Here is a 16,966-nt window from a genome sequence, read left to right as displayed (position 1 = left end):
CCCCAGACCACACTGGTGAGAGACTCTAACCCCAGACCACACTGGTGAGAGACTCTAACCCCAGACCACACTGGTGAGAGACTCTAACCCCACACTGGTGAGAGACCAACCCCAGACCACACTGGTGAGAGACTCTAACCCCAGACCACACTGGTGAGAGACTCTAACCCCAGACCACACTGGTGAGAGACTCTAACCCCAGACCACACTGGTGAGAGACTCTAACCCCAGACCACACTGGTGAGAGACTCTAACCCCAGACCACACTGGTGAGAGACTCTAACCCCAGACCACACTGGTGAGAGACTCTAACCCCAGACCACACTGGTGAGAGACTCTAACCCCAGACCACACTGGTGAGAGACTCTAACCCCAGACCACACTGGTGAGAGACTCTAACCCCAGACCACACTGGTGAGAGACTCTAACCCCAGACCACACTGGTGAGAGACTCTAACCCCAGACCACACTGGTGAGAGACTCTAACCCCAGACCACACTGGTGAGAGACTCTAACCCCAGACCACACTGGTGAGAGACTCTAACCCCAGACCACACTGGTGAGAGACTCTAACCCTAGACCACACCCCTCACAACCTCTTAGTTGATGACTGATTGGTTAATCTTCTCTTCGTATCTATAGACTGGCAGTAAGGTGTTTAACCACATCTCCTACTCTCCACTGTGTCGTCGCCTGGCCTCTGGCAGCACTGACAGACACGTCAGGCTGTGGGACCCTCGCTCTAAAGGTCACAACTAAATCTAACTTCATTTAAATATCTCTGTGCACTTCCCAATGTACATTACAACATCTCTATGTGAGTGTATTTGTATTTATTATGGATCCCCATTACTTCCTGCCAAGGCATCAGCTACTCTTCCTGGGGTTTATTATGGATCCCCATTAGTTCCTGCCAAGGCAGCAGCTACTCTTCCTGGGGTTTATTATGGATCCCCATTAGTTCATGCCAAGGCAGCAGCTACTCTTCCTGGGGTTTATTATGGATCCCCATTAGTTCCTGCCAAGGCAGCAGCTACTCTTCCTGGGGTTTATTATGGATCCCCATTAGTTCATGCCAAGGCAGCAGCTACTCTTCCTGGGGTTTATTATGGATCCCCATTAGTTCCTGTCAAGGCAGCAGCTACTCTTCCTGGGGTTTATTATGGATCCCCATTAGTTCCTGCCAAGGCAACAGCTACTCTTCCTGGGTTTATTATGGATCCCCATTAGTTCCTACCAAGGCAGCAGCTACTCTTCCTGGGGTTTATTATGGATCCCCATTAGTTCCTGCCAAGGCAGCAGCTACTCTTCCTGGGGTTTATTATGGATCCCCATTAGTTCCTGCCAAGGCAGCAGCTACTCTTCCTGGGGTTTATTATGGATCCCCATTAGTTCATGCCAAGGCAGCAGCTACTCTTCCTGGGGTTTATTATGGATCCCATTAGTTCATTAGTTCATGCCAAGGCAGCAGCTACTCTTCCTGGGGTTTATTATGGATCCTCATTAGTTCCTGCAGCAGCTACTCTTCCTGGGGTCCAGAAACATTAAGGCAGTTTATACATTTTAAAATATTACTTGACATTACATTTCAAAACACTTTTCACAATACATTAAGTGTGTTCCCTCAGACCACTACTCTACAATACATTAAGTGTGTTCCCTCAGACCACTACTCTACAATACATTAAGTGTGTTCCCTCAGACCACTACTCTACAATACATTAAGTGTGTTCCCTCAGACCACTACTCTACTACCACATATCTACAATACATTAAGTGTGTTCCCTCAGACCACTACTCTACAATACATTAAGTGTGTTCCCTCAGACCACTACTCTATTACCACATATCTACAATACATTAAGTGTGTTCCCTCAGACCACTACTCTACAATACATTAAGTGTGTTCCCTCAGACCACTACTCTATTACCACATATCTACAATACAGTTGTGGCCAAAAGTTTTGAGAATGACAAATATTAATTTTCACAAAGTTTGCTGCCTCAGTGTCTAGATATTTTTGTCAGATGTTAGAATGGAATACTGAAGTATAATTACAAGCATTTCATAAGTGTCGAAGGCTTTTATTGACAATTACATGAAGTTGATGCAAAGAGTCAATATTTGCAGTGTTGACCCTTCTTTTTCAAGACCTCTGCAATCCGCCCTGGCATGCTGACAATTAACTTCTGGGCCACATCCTGACTGATGGCATGCTGACAATTAACTTCTGGGCCACATCCTGACTGATGGCATACTGTCAATTAACTTCTGGGCCACATCCTGACTGATGGCATGCTGACAATTAACTTCTGGGACACATCCTGACTGATGGCATGCTGACAATTAACTTCTGGGCCACATCCTGACTGATGGCATGCTGTCAATTAACTTCTGGGCCACATCCTGACTGATGGCATGCTGTCAATTAACTTCTGGGCCACATCCTGACTGATGGCATGCTGTCAATTAACTTCTGGGCCACATCCTGACTGATGGCATGCTGCCAATTAACTTCTGGGCCACATCCTGACTGATGGCATGCTGTCAATTAACTTCTGGGCCACATCCTGACTGATGGCATGCTGTCAATTAACTTCTGGGCCACATCCTGACTGATGGCATGCTGTCAATTAATTCTGGGCCACATCCTGACTGATGGCATGCTGTCAATTAACTTCTGGGACACATCCTGACTGATGGCATGCTGTCAATTAACTTCTGGGCCACATCCTGACTGATGGCATACTGTCAATTAACTTCTGGGCCACATCCTGACTGATGGCATGCTGTCAATTAACTTCTGGGCCACATCCTGACTGATGGCAGCCCATTCAATCCCCCCTGGCATGATGTTAATTAACTTCTGGGCCACATCCTGACTGATGGCAGCCCATTCAATTCCCCCTGGCATGCTGTCAATTAACTTCTGGGCCACATCCTGACTGATGGCATGCTGTCAATTAACTTCTGGGCCACATCCTGACTGATGGCATGCTGTCAATTAACTTCTGGGCCACATCCTGACTGATGGCATGCTGTCAATTAACTTCTGGGCCACATCCTGACTGATGGCATGCTGTCAATTAACTTCTGGGACACATCCTGACTGATGGCATGATGTTAATTAACTTCTGGGCCACATCCTGACTGATGGCAGCCCATTCAATCCCCCCTGGCATGATGTTAATTAACTTCTGGGCCACATCCTGACTGATGGCAGCCCATTCAATCCCCCCTGGCATGATGTTAATTAACTTCTGGGCCACATCCTGACTGATGGCAGCCCATTCAATCCCCCCTGGCATGATGTTAATTAACTTCTGGGCCACATCCTGACTGATGGCAGCCCATTCAATCCCCCCTGGCATGATGTTAATTAACTTCTGGGCCACATCCTGACTGATGGCAGCCCATTCAATCCCCCCTGGCATGATGTTAATTAACTTCTGGGCCACATCCTGACTGATGGCAGCCCATTCAATCCCCCCTGGCATGCTGTCAATTAACTTCTGGGCCACATCCTGACTGATGGCAGCCCATTCAATCCCCCCTGGCATGCTGTCAATTAACTTCTGGGCCACATCCTGACTGATGGCAGCCCATTCAATTCCCCCTGGCATGCTGTCAATTAACTTCTGGGCCACATCCTGACTGATGGCATGCTGTCAATTAACTTCTGGGCCACATCCTGACTGATGGCATGCTGTCAATTAACTTCTGGGACACATCCTGACTGATGGCATGATGTTAATTAACTTCTGGGCCACATCCTGACTGATGGCAGCCCATTCAATCCCCCCTGGCATGATGTTAATTAACTTCTGGGCCACATCCTGACTGATGGCAGCCCATTCAATCCCCCCTGGCATGATGTTAATTAACTTCTGGGCCACATCCTGACTGATGGCAGCCCATTCAATCCCCCCTGGCATGATGTTAATTAACTTCTGGGCCACATCCTGACTGATGGCAGCCCATTCAATCCCCCCTGGCATGATGTTAATTAACTTCTGGGCCACATCCTGATTGATGGCAGCCCATTCTTGCATAATCAATGCTTGGAGTTTGTCAGAATTTGTGGGTTTTTGTTTGTCCACCTGATTGACCACAAGGGTTTTGGGGATTCAGTTAATTTGCATGGCAAAGAGGGACTTAGCAATTCATCATACAACACCCATGTGTATGTGTGTAGTGTATGTGTGTAGTGTGCGTGTGTGTAGTGTGTAGTGTGTGTGTGTGTGCGTGTGTTATCGTGTGTGTGTTTCTCTTCACAGTCCCCGCTGTTCCATAAGGTGTGAATTAATCTGTTTGTGTTTGTGTAGACGGGTCGTTGGTGTTGCTGTCTCTTACCTCTCACAGCGGCTGGGTCACAGCGGTGAAGTGGGCTCCTTCCCATGAGCACCAACTGGTGTCTGGTTCCCTCGACAACCTGGTCAAACTCTGGGACACCAGGAGGTCTGTATGCTGTAGGGGTTAGAGGCTGGGGGTGGTAGGGGTTAGAGGCTGGGGGTGGTAGGGGTTAGAGGCTGGGGGTGGTAGGGGTTAGAGGCTGGGGGTGGTAGGGGTTAGAGGCTGGGGGTGGTAGGGGTTAGAGGCTGGGGGTGGTAGGGGTTAGAGGCTGGGGGTGGTAGGGGTTAGAGGCTGGGGGTGGTAGGGGTTAGAGGCTGGGGGTGGTGGGGGTTAGAGGCTGGGGGTGGTGGGGGTTAGAGGCTGGGGGTGGTGGGGGTTAGAGGCTGGGGGGTGGTGGGGGTTAGAGGCTGGGGGTGGTGGGGGCTAGAGGCTGGGGGTGGTGGGGGCTAGAGGCTGGGGGGGTGGTGGGGGTTAGAGGCTGGGGGGTGGTGGGGGTTAGAGGGGGGTGAGGCTGGGGTGGGGGTTAGAGGCTGGGGGTTAGAGGCTGGGGGTGGTGGATCTAGTGTTACAAATCTAGTATGTTTTGTATTCCAGCTGCAAGACCCCTTTGTATGATGTGTCTGCCCATGAAGACAAGGTGCTCTGTGTGGACTGGACTGACAGCAGGGTGAGACACCAGCACACATCTAGCCTGTATTAACCTGGAGAGACAACAGCACACATCTAACCTGTATTAACCTGGAGAGACAACACACATCTAGCCTGTATTAACCTGGAGAGACAACACGCATCTAGCCTGTATTAACCTGGAGAGACAACACACATCTAGCCTGTATTAACCTGGAGAGACAACACACATCTAACCTGTATTAACCTGGAGAGACAACACACATCTAGCCTGTATTAACCTGGAGAGACAACACACATCTAGCCTGTATTAACCTGGAGAGACAACACACATCTAGCCTGTATTAACCTGGAGAGACAACACACATCTAGCCTGTATTAACCTGGAGAGACAACACACATCTAGCCTGTATTAACCTGGAGAGACAACACACATCTAGCCTGTATTAACCTGGAGAGACAACACACATCTAGCCTGTATTAACAACCTGGAGAGACAACACACATCTAGCCTGTATTAACAACCTGGAGAGACAACACACATCTAGCCTGTATTAACAACCTGGAGAGACAACACACATCTAGCCTGTATTAACCTGGAGAGACAACACACATCTAGCCTGTATTAACCTGGAGAGACAACACACATCTAGACTGTATTAACCTGGAGAGACAACAACGCACATCTAGCCTGTATTAACCTGGAGAGACAACAACACACATCTAGCCTGTATTAACCTGGAGAGACAACACACATCTAACCTGTATTAACCTGGAGAGACAACACACATCTAGCCTGTATTAACAACCTGGAGAGACAACACACATCTAGCCTGTATTAACAACCTGGAGAGACAACACACATCTAGCCTGTATTAACAACCTGGAGAGACAACAACACACATCTAGCCTGTATTAACCACCTGGAGAGACAACAACACACATCTAACCTGTATTAACCTGGAGAGACAACAACACACATCTAGCCTGTATTAACCTGGAGAGACAACAACACACATCTAGCCTGTATTAACCTGGAGAGACAACACACATCTAGCCTGTATTAACAACCTGGAGAGACAACACACATCTAGCCTGTATTAACAACCTGGAGAGACAACAACACACATCTAGCCTGTATTAACAACCTGGAGAGACAACAACACATCTAGCCTGTATTAACAACCTGGAGAGACAACACACATCTAGCCTGTATTAACAACCTGGAGAGACAACACACATCTAGCCTGTATTAACAACCTGGAGAGACAACACACATCTAGCCTGTATTAACAACCTGGAGAGACAACAACACACATCTAGCCTGTATTAACAACCTGGAGAGACAACAACACACATCTAGCCTGTATTAACAACCTGGAGAGACAACAACACACATCTAGCCTGTATTAACAACCTGGAGAGACAACAACGTACATCTAGCCTGTATTAACCTGGAGAGACAACAACGTACATCTAGCCTGTATTAACCTGGAGAGACAACACACATCTAGCCTGTATTAACCTGGAGAGACAACAACACACATCTAGCCTGTATTAACCTGGAGAGACAACAGCACACATCTAGCCTGTATTAACCTGGAGAGACAACAACACACATCTAGCCTGTATTAACCTGGAGAGACAACAACGTACATCTAGCCTGTATTAACCTGGAGAGACAACAACACACATCTAGCCTGTATTAACCTGGAGAGACAACAACACACATCTAGCCTGTATTAACCTGGAGAGACAACAACACACATCTAGCCTGTATTAACCTGGAGAGACAACACACATCTAGCCTGTATTAACCTGGAGAGACAACAACACATCTAGCCTGTATTAACCTGGAGAGACAACAACATCTAGCCTGTATTAACCTGGAGAGACAACAACACATCTAGCCTGTATTAACCTGGAGAGACAACAACACACATCTAGCCTGTATTAACCTGGAGAGACAACAACACACATCTAGCCTGTATTAACCTGGAGAGACAACAACGTACATCTAGCCTGTATTAACCTGGAGAGACAACAACGTACATCTAGCCTGTATTAACCTGGAGAGACAACACACATCTAGCCTGTATTAACCTGGAGAGACAACAACACACATCTAGCCTGTATTAACCTGGAGAGACAACAACACACATCTAGCCTGTATTAACCTGGAGAGACAACAACACACATCTAGCCTGTATTAACCTGGAGAGACAACAACACACATCTAGCCTGTATTAACCTGGAGAGACAACAACACACATCTAGCCTGTATTAACCTGGAGAGACAACAACACACATCTAGCCTGTATTAACCTGGAGAGACAACAATCTAGCCTGTATTAACCTGGAGAGACAACAACACACATCTAGCCTGTATTAACCTGGAGAGACAACAACACACATCTAGCCTGTATTAACCTGGAGAGACAACAACGTACATCTAGCCTGTATTAACCTGGAGAGACAACAACACACATCTAGCCTGTATTAACCTGGAGAGACAACAACACACATCTAGCCTGTATTAACCTGGAGAGACAACACACATCTAGCCTGTATTAACCTGGAGAGACAACACACATCTAGCCTGTATTAACCTGGAGAGACAACAACACACATCTAGCCTGTATTAACCTGGAGAGACAACACACATCTGCCTGATTAACCTGGAGAGACAACACACATCTAGCCTGTATTCCGTTCAACGTTTTGTGTTCCCTCTGTCTCTTCCTCTTGCAGTTGATGTTGAGTGGAGGAGCTGACAACAAGCTGTACACATACAGATACACAGCCTGCGAGACAGACGCTGGAGCGTAGACGAGACAGACAGGAGACAGATCCTGGAGCGTGATTCGAGACAGACTGGAGACAGACCCTGGAGCGTAGTCGAGACAGACTGGAGACAGACCCTGGAGCGTAGTCGAGACAGACTGGAGACAGACCCTGGAGCGTAGACGAGACAGACCCTGGAGCGTAGACGAGACAGACCCTGGAGCGTAGACGAGACAGACCCTGGAGCGTAGACGAGACAGACCCTGGAGACGTGGAGCGTAGAGACGGACAGACTGGAGACAGACCCTGGAGCGTAGACGAGACAGACCCTGGAGCGTAGTCGAGACAGACTGGAGACAGACCCTGGAGCGTAGACGAGACAGACCCTGGAGCGTAGACGAGACAGACTGAGACAGACCCTGGAGCGTAGACGAGACAGACCCTGGAGCGTAGACGAGACAGACTGACAGACCCTGGAGCGTAGACGAGACAGACCCTGGAGCGTAGACAGAGACAGACCCTGGAGCGTAGACGAGACAGACCCTGGAGCGTAGACGAGACAGACCCTGGAGCGTAGACGAGACAGACCCTGGAGCGTAGACGAGACAGACCTGGAGCGTAGACGAGACAGACCCTGGAGCGTAGACGAGACAGACCCTGGAGCGTAGACGAGACAGACCCTGGAGCGTAGACGAGACAGACCCTGGAGCGTAGACGAGACAGACCTGGAGCGTAGACGAGACAGACCCTGGAGCGTAGACGAGACAGACCCTGGAGCGTGACGAGACAGACCCTGGAGCGTAGACGAGACAGACGCTGGAGCGTAGACGAGACAGACTGGCGTAGACAGACCCTGGAGCGTAGACGAGACAGACTGGAGACAGACCCTGGAGCGTAGACGAGACAGACTGGAGACAGACCCTGGAGCGTAGACGAGACAGACCCTGGAGCGTAGACCAGACCCTGGAGCGTAGACGAGACAGACTGGAGACAGACCCTGGAGCGTAGACGAGACAGACGCTGGAGCGTAGACGAGACAGACCCTGGAGCGTAGACGAGACAGACGCTGGAGCGTAGACGAGACAGACTGGAGACAGACCCTGGAGCGTAGACGAGACAGACTGGAGACAGACCCTGGAGCGTAGTCGAGACAGACTGGAGACAGACCCTGGAGCGTAGTCGAGACAGACTGGAGACAGACCCTGGAGACGGAGCGTAGAGAGACAGAGACAGACCCTGGAGCGTGGAGCGTAGACGAGACAGACTGGAGCGACAGACCCTGGAGCGTAGACGAGACAGACTGGAGACAGACCCTGGAGCGTAGTCGAGACAGACTGGAGCGTAGACAGACCCTGGAGCGTAGACGAGACAGACCCTGGAGCGTAGACGAGACAGACGCTGGAGCGTAGACGAGACAGACCCTGGAGCGTAGACCCTGGACAGACCCTGGAGCGTAGACTGAGACAGACCCTGGAGCGTAGACGAGACAGACTGGAGACAGACCCTGGAGCGTAGACGAGACAGACTGGAGCAGACCCTGGAGCGTGGAGCGAGACAGACTGGAGACAGACCCTGGAGCGTAGAGACAGACTGGAGACAGACCCTGGAGCGTAGACGAGACAGACCCTGGAGCGTAGACGAGACAGACCCTGGAGCGTAGACGAGACAGACCCTGGAGCGTAGACGAGACAGACCCTGGAGCGTAGACGAGACAGACCCTGGAGCGTAGACGAGACAGACCCTGGAGCGTAGACGAGACAGACCCTGGAGCGTAGACGAGACAGACCCTGGAGCGTAGACGAGACAGACCCTGGAGCGTAGACGAGACAGACCCTGGAGCGTAGACGAGACAGACCCTGGAGCGTAGACGAGACAGACCCTGGAGCGTAGACGAGACAGACCCTGGAGCGTAGACGAGACAGACGCTGGAGCGTAGACGAGACAGACCTGGAGCGTAGACGAGACAGACCCTGGAGCGTAGACAGACTGGAGACAGACCCTGGAGCGTAGACGAGACAGACCCTGGAGCGTAGACGAGACAGACCCTGGAGCGTAGACGAGACAGACCCTGGAGCGTAGACGAGACAGACCCTGGAGCGTAGACGAGACAGACTGGAGACAGACCCTGGAGCGTAGACGAGACAGACCCTGGAGCGTAGTCGAGACAGACTGGAGACAGACCCTGGAGCGTAGACGAGACAGACCCTGGAGCGTAGACGAGACAGACCCTGGAGCGTAGACGAGACAGACCCTGGAGCGTAGACGAGACAGACCCTGGAGCGTAGACGAGACAGACCCTGGAGCGTAGACGAGACAGACCCTGGAGCGTAGACGAGACAGACCTGGAGCGTAGACGAGACAGACCCTGGAGCGTAGACTAGACAGACTGGAGACAGACCCTGGAGCGTAGACGAGACAGACCCTGGGAGCGTAGACGAGACAGACTGGAGACAGACCCTGGAGCGTAGACGAGACAGACCCTGGAGACAGACCCTGGAGCGTAGTCGAGACAGACTGGAGACAGACCCTGGAGCGTAGTCGAGACAGACTGGAGACAGACCCTGGAGCGTAGACGAGACAGACTGGAGACAGACCCTGGAGCGTAGACGAGACAGACGCTGGAGCGTAGACGAGACAGACCCTGGAGCGTAGACGAGACAGACGCTGGAGCGTAGACGAGACAGACTGGAGACAGACCCTGGAGCGTGGAGCGAGACAGACTGAGACAGACCCTGGAGCGTAGACGAGACAGACTGGAGACGCTGGAGCGTAGACGAGACAGACGCTGGAGCGTAGACGACAGACCCTGGAGCGTAGACGAGACAGACTGGAGACAGACAGACCCTGGAGCGTAGACGAGACAGACTGGAGCGTAGACGAGACCCCTGGAGCGTAGTCGAGACAGACTGGACAGACCCTGGAGCGTAGACGAGACCCTGGAGCTGACGACAGACCCTGGAGCGTAGACGAGACAGACCCTGGAGCGTAGACGAGACAGACCCTGGAGCGTAGACGAGACGGACCCTGGAGCGTAGACGAGACGGACCCTGGAGCGTGACGAGACAGACCCTGGAGCGTAGACGAGACAGACCCTGGAGCGTAGACGAGACAGACCCTGGAGCGTAGTCGAGACAGACGAGACAGACCCTGGAGCGTAGACGAGACAGACCCTGGAGCGTAGACGAGACAGACCCTGGAGCGTAGACGAGACAGACCCTGGAGCGTAGACGAGACAGACCCTGGAGCGTAGACGAGACAGACCCTGGAGCGTAGACGAGACAGACCCTGGAGCGTAGACGAGACAGACCCTGGAGCGTAGACGAGACAGACCCTGGAGCGTAGACGAGACAGACCCTGGAGCGTAGACGAGACAGACCCTGGAGCGTAGACGAGACAGACCCTGGAGCGTAGACGAGACAGACTGGAGACAGACCCTGGAGCGTAGACGAGACAGACCCTGGAGCGTAGACGAGACAGACCCTGGAGCGTAGACGAGACAGACCCTGGAGCGTAGACGAGACAGACCCTGGAGCGTAGACGAGACAGACCCTGGAGCGTAGACGAGACAGACCCTGGAGCGTAGACGAGACAGACCCTGGAGCGTAGACGAGACAGACCCTGGAGCGTAGACGAGACAGACCCTGGAGCGTAGACGAGACAGACCCTGGAGCGTAGACGAGACAGACCCTGGAGCGTAGACGAGACAGACCCTGGAGCGTAGACGAGACAGACCCTGGAGCGTAGACGAGACAGACCCTGGAGCGTAGACGAGACGACCTGGAGCGTAGAGACAGACCCTGACAGACCCTGGAGCGTAGACCCTGGAGACAGACCCTGGAGCGTAGACGAGACGGACCCTGGAGACAGACCCTGGAGCGTAGACGAGACAGACATGGCACCTGTGTTTATTTCTCTGATGTATTGCCTGTTGATTAAAGTCTTTCCTGATGTAGATATGTGTATTTATGAACACAGTTGTGTCGATGGAGGCTATTCTTCATGATATAAGATAGCCAAGGTGACATACTGTTTTTGAAGATGCAGCTCGTCTCCATTGTAATACTGTGTATGTATGTAGCCACATCATTTCCAGATTAAACTACTGTGTGGAGAACCATCAGTGGCAGGTGTCTATACTGCCCTCTCTTGGGACAGATTAATAGATCATACTGTGCCATTATAATTCCCACTGTCGTTGTTAATCAGAATGTCTGTCTACATCCATGATATACCAGTTTTTTAAATACAATAACTACCCAGTCATCAGTTTTTCAGATTTAAGATCGTTCTATTTTCCTGCAGCAGCTTTTAATTCGGGTTGTAATTCTTGAAGATGTCTGTTTTGCTTTGTGGTGCCCTGCAAACATAACATATTTCTCCTGCACCTCCTTGAGGTTGGGGTTAGTGTCCTTCGGGACGTTTTAAAATATAATTTCCCTCCAACTGGTTTGACCTGTGATGTTGAGACGTCTCCGCAGCGACAGGACGGAGGGAACAGACACGTTGCATATCCTGTTTCTGTGCGTCAGTTCAGTTGGTGCTGCTAACGTGACCTGGAAACTCACTGCTGGACAACATGACTTCCTGACAGCTTCGTTCAACGGTAAAGACACAACATTGTGATGATGCAAGACGTAATGCGTTTATATATAGGCAACGTATCCGCAGACCAAGTCATCTGGACTAGTTAACTTTACATTGGGTACAACTAGCAGGTTATACTGATGTAGGTTAGGAGCAAATTAGCTGCGCGTCCTGGAAAACGTCGCAAACATTTTTACGAGTTGCAACAGGAACCAGCAACATTTTTCTTCCTGAACACAAAGGTTGAGAAAACAGCAGGTTTGTGGTGAGATAACGGCATTGATCTCGCTTGGGCAGCTACAGGTAGCTGGCTCGACATACATGAACAATAGCAGCTGGCTGCCTCATTATGGTTAACCTGCTGGCGACGACGGGTCGAGCCCTGTTCTTAGTGCAGGAACACCAGGATGCATACAGACCATGAGGACATATACTAGGGGGGTCCAACACATGACACATTATACGAAGACCTTAAAACATACACACCTATTGATTTGAACAGCTTTCTTATTGGAAGAATGGAGAATGTTCTTAATGTACTGCTTGACCTCATGGAAGAGTGGGTTTTTTAAATTAGTGAATTTACATCACATGTCGAGATACATTTATAATACTCAAAAGTTTTATGGTACGTATTGCTTTTTTGTTTTTACACTACTGATAATTTCAAAATAATATTTAAATTCTATCTTTAACAATGTGAAGAGGGTTTTGTTCCCCCCTGTCGACCTCATTTCATGGATAAAAATAAACAAATGAAAGTTACACCGGGGGTCGATATCATTTGGGTCAAAATAAATCATATCCGAGTCTTTAAAATGAACATTAATAGTATTTTATTTATTTAATAAAATCTTCTAACTCGCTCCAAAATCATTAGAACAGTCCCAAAATAAATGTTCGGGAGTCTTTGGGTCACAACCACAAAATACACATTTGTTATCAATAGCAATTTTAAATCTGTGTATAATAAAGGTCTTTACAGGGTAGATTCTATGAATGAGTTGGTATGACACTTCTTTCACCTTATTAGATATACAATATTTACCAGATAACAACTAAACGTTGTTCCAGTTCACTTGTCCGAGGGCTGCATTCCAGTTCACTTGTCCTAGGGCTGCATTCCAGTCCACTTGTCCTAGGGCTGCATTCCAGTCCACTTGTCCTAGGGCTGCATTCCAGTCCACTTGTCTGCATTCCAGTCCACTTGTCCTAGGGCTGCATTCCAGTCCACTTGTCCTAGGGCTGCATTCCAGTCCACTTGTCCTAGGGCTGCATTCCAGTCCACTTGTCCTAGGGCTGCATTCCAGTCCACTTGTCCTAGGGCTGCATTGTCCTAGGGCTGCATTCCAGTCCACTTGTCCTAGGGCTGCGTTCCAGTCCACTTGTCCTAGGGCTGCGTTCCAGTCCACTTGTCCTAGGGCTGCATTCCAGTCCACTTGTCCTAGGGCTGCATTCCAGTCCACTTGTCCTAGGGCTGCATTCCAGTCCACTTGTCCGAGGGCTGCATTCCAGTTCACTTGTCCTAGGGCTGCATTCCAGTTCACTTGTCCTAGGGCTGCATTCCAGTCCACTTGTCCTAGGGCTGCGTTCCAGTCCACTTGTCCTAGGGCTGCGTTCCAGTCCACTTGTCCTAGGGCTGCGTTCCAGTCCACTTGTCCTAGGGCTGCGTTCCAGTCCACTTGTCCTAGGGCTGCGTTCCAGTCCACTTGTCCTAGGGCTGCGTTCCAGTCCACTTGTCCTAGGGCTGCGTTCCCAGTCCAGGGCTTGTCCTTGTCCTAGGGCTGCATTCCAGTCCACTTGTCCTAGGGCTGCCCAGTCCACTTGTCCTAGGGCTGCATTCCAGTTCCTAGGGCTGCATTCCAGTCCACTTGTCCTAGGGCTGCATTCCAGTCCACTTGTCCTAGGGCTGCATTCCAGTCCACTTGTCCTAGGGCTGCATTCCAGTCCACTTGTCCTAGGGCTGCATTCCAGTCCACTTGTCCTAGGGCTGCATTCCAGTCCACTTGTCCTAGGGCTGCATTCCAGTCCACTTGTCCTAGGGCTGCATTCCAGTCCAGTTGTCCTAGGGCTGCATTCCAGTCCACTTGTTCTAGGGCTGCATTTCAGTACATTCTAGCAGAGGGAATAGTAACATCTTGACATGGTTTTCATATATACATGTTATTACATTTATAGTTTATAAAATGTAAATTCCTTCTAGCTCTATTGAGGCTATAAAATCCTCAACAGTTGCACTTGGGAGTATTGTTATGTTCTCCTAACAGAAGAATAGCACCTTTAGGCTCTAACAACTATTTGATACTCCTCAGGAGTGAATGTAACATTGTGTGTTCTCATGAAGTCTGCATAATCATATAGTTATTATTCAATAATTATTATTCGATAATCATATAGTTGTCCATCATTATTCAATAATGGTATAACCCAGATAATGCTGTTGCCAAACCAGTTCTTGAAAAACAAAGACTTGTTTTTGTATTTTATGTCTTTATTCTTCCAGATTGTATGTCTGTGGGGGGAAATTATGTTTGTACATGAGGTTCCAAGTTAGAAGTACTTGTTTATGAAAGTTAGCAAGCTTGATAGTGTTTTTACCCACATCAAAGTTGCATTTGAGTAAGACTTCTAGACCACAAATCGGTTGGAATATTACATTAGGGATTATATTCCAAATGCAATCCTTATTTCTTAAATAGTTTTGTGTCCATTTCATCTGAAATATTATATTAGAGGTTTTAAAATCAAGAGCATTCAACCCTCCCTCACCCTGGGTGCTACATATTTCCGCTTTTCTTAAATAATGAGGTTTATTCCTCCATATGAAGTTAAATAATTTAGTATCAACCATTTGAGTTACTGACAGAGGAACATCCAAGGCAGGGGAGGTATAAACTCATCTGGACCTTCAGATTGATAAAAGTTCACATCCAGATGAAGAAAGATCTCTTAATAACCAGGAGTTAAATCTCTTTCTAGTTTCCTCAACAATAGGAGAGACATTTTAGTTGGCCCTTTCTTTCTGATCTTTGCTAACTTTAATACCAAAATATGTGATCACATCTTTTACAGGGATATTACATACTGAGTTGAAGTCCCGTCTTTTACAGGGATATTACATTCTGAGTTTAAGTCCCATCTTTAACAGGGATATTACATACTGAGTTTAAGTCCCGTCTTTTACAGGGATATTACATACTGAGTTGAAGTCCCGTCTTTTACAGGGATATTACATACTGAGTTTAAGTCCCGTCTTTTACAGGGATATTACATACTGAGTTTAAGTCCCGTCTTTTACAGGGATATTACATACTGAGTTTAAGTCCCATCTTTTCAACTCAAAAAATGTAAATTTCCTAATATTCAGAGATAAACCAGATGCATGTGAGAAGGTAGGCCTGACCACAGACAAAACAATGAGACAGCCAATAGGGAGGAGGTTAAAGGCATGGCAGTGTGTTGCCAGGACAACAAACTCTCAATGTGAGCAAGACAAAGGAGCTGATTGTGGACTACAGGAAAAGGCCCCCATTAATGTGGCTGTAGTGGAGCAGCCCACTCCTGAGGAGTATCAAATAGTTGTTAGAGCTGTCCCTAAAGGTGCTATTCTTCTGACAGAGCTTCAAGTTACTTGGTGTCCACATCACCAACGAACTATCATGGTCCAAACACACCAAGACAGTTGTGAAGAGGGCACGACAACACCTCCACATTGTATATAGCCTCCACATTGACTCTGTACCGGTACCTTCTGTATATAGCCTCCACATTGACTCTGTACTGGTACCTCCTGTATATAGCCTCCACATTAACTCTGTACCGGTACCCCCTGTATATAGACTCCACATTGACTCTGTACCCCCTGTATATAGCCTCCACATTGACTCTGTACCGGTACCTTCTGTATATAGACTCCACATTGACTCTGTACCGTAACACCCTGTATATAGCCTCCACATTGACTCTGTACCGGTACCCCCTGTATATAGCCTCCACATTGACTCTGTACCGGTACCCCCTGTATATAGCCTCCACATTGACTCTGTACCGTAACACCCTGTATATAGCCTCCACATTGACTCTGTACCGTAACCCCTGTATATAGCCTCCACCCCCTGTATATAGCCTCCACATTGACTCTGTACCGGTACCCCCATGTATATAGCCTCCACATTGACTCTGTACCGTAACACCCTGTATATAGCCTCCACATTGACTCTGTACCGGCCTCCACCCCCGGTGTATATAGCCTCCACATTGACTCTGTACCCCTGGTACCTTCTGTATATAGCCTCCACATTGACTCTGTACTGGTACCTCCTGTATATAGCCTCCACATTAACTCTGTATATAGCCTCCACATTGACTCTGTACCCCCTGTATATAGACTCCACATTGACTCTGTACCCCCCTGTATATAGCCTCCACATTGACTCTGTACCCCTGGTACCTTCTGTATATAGACTCCACATTGACTCTGTACCGTAACACCCTGTATATAACCTCCACATTGACTCTGTACCGGTACCCCCTGTATATAGCCTCCACATTGACTCTGTACCGGTACCCCCCCTGTATATAGCCTCCACATTGACTCTGTACCGTAACACCCTGTAT

The 16,966-nt window shown here is 49.0% G+C and overlaps 2 protein-coding genes across 6 annotated transcripts in view; both read left to right on the top strand.

The window, feature by feature from the left end:
* LOC124021023 (ribosome biogenesis protein wdr12) overlaps positions 1-7,845 on the top strand; it is a 30,421-nt gene extending 22,576 nt beyond the window's left edge. The window contains exons 10-13 of the mRNA XM_046336336.1: positions 643-748; positions 4,327-4,459; positions 4,949-5,021; positions 7,733-7,845. Coding sequence (XP_046192292.1) covers positions 643-748; positions 4,327-4,459; positions 4,949-5,021; positions 7,733-7,810 — 390 coding nt within the window. The 3' untranslated portion in view covers positions 7,811-7,845. The remainder of the gene's footprint in view (positions 1-642; positions 749-4,326; positions 4,460-4,948; positions 5,022-7,732) is intronic.
* Positions 7,846-11,654: 3,809 nt separating this feature from the next.
* ical1 (islet cell autoantigen 1-like) overlaps positions 11,655-16,966 on the top strand; it is a 61,814-nt gene continuing 56,502 nt past the window's right edge. For 3 of the 5 annotated variants that reach the window (XM_046336331.1, XM_046336332.1, XM_046336328.1), the window contains exon 1: positions 11,655-12,368. The gene's annotated coding sequence lies outside the window, so the exon portion shown is untranslated. Of the gene's footprint in view, positions 12,369-12,414; positions 12,615-16,966 lie in introns of those variants that run through there. The other 2 variants (XM_046336329.1, XM_046336330.1) reach the window with 2 other exon arrangements.

Source organism: Oncorhynchus gorbuscha, unplaced genomic scaffold, assembly GCF_021184085.1.
Source record: "Oncorhynchus gorbuscha isolate QuinsamMale2020 ecotype Even-year unplaced genomic scaffold, OgorEven_v1.0 Un_scaffold_1024, whole genome shotgun sequence".
NCBI classification, from domain to species: domain Eukaryota; kingdom Metazoa; phylum Chordata; class Actinopteri; order Salmoniformes; family Salmonidae; genus Oncorhynchus; species Oncorhynchus gorbuscha.
This window is presented reverse-complemented; position numbering and strand designations above follow the sequence as displayed.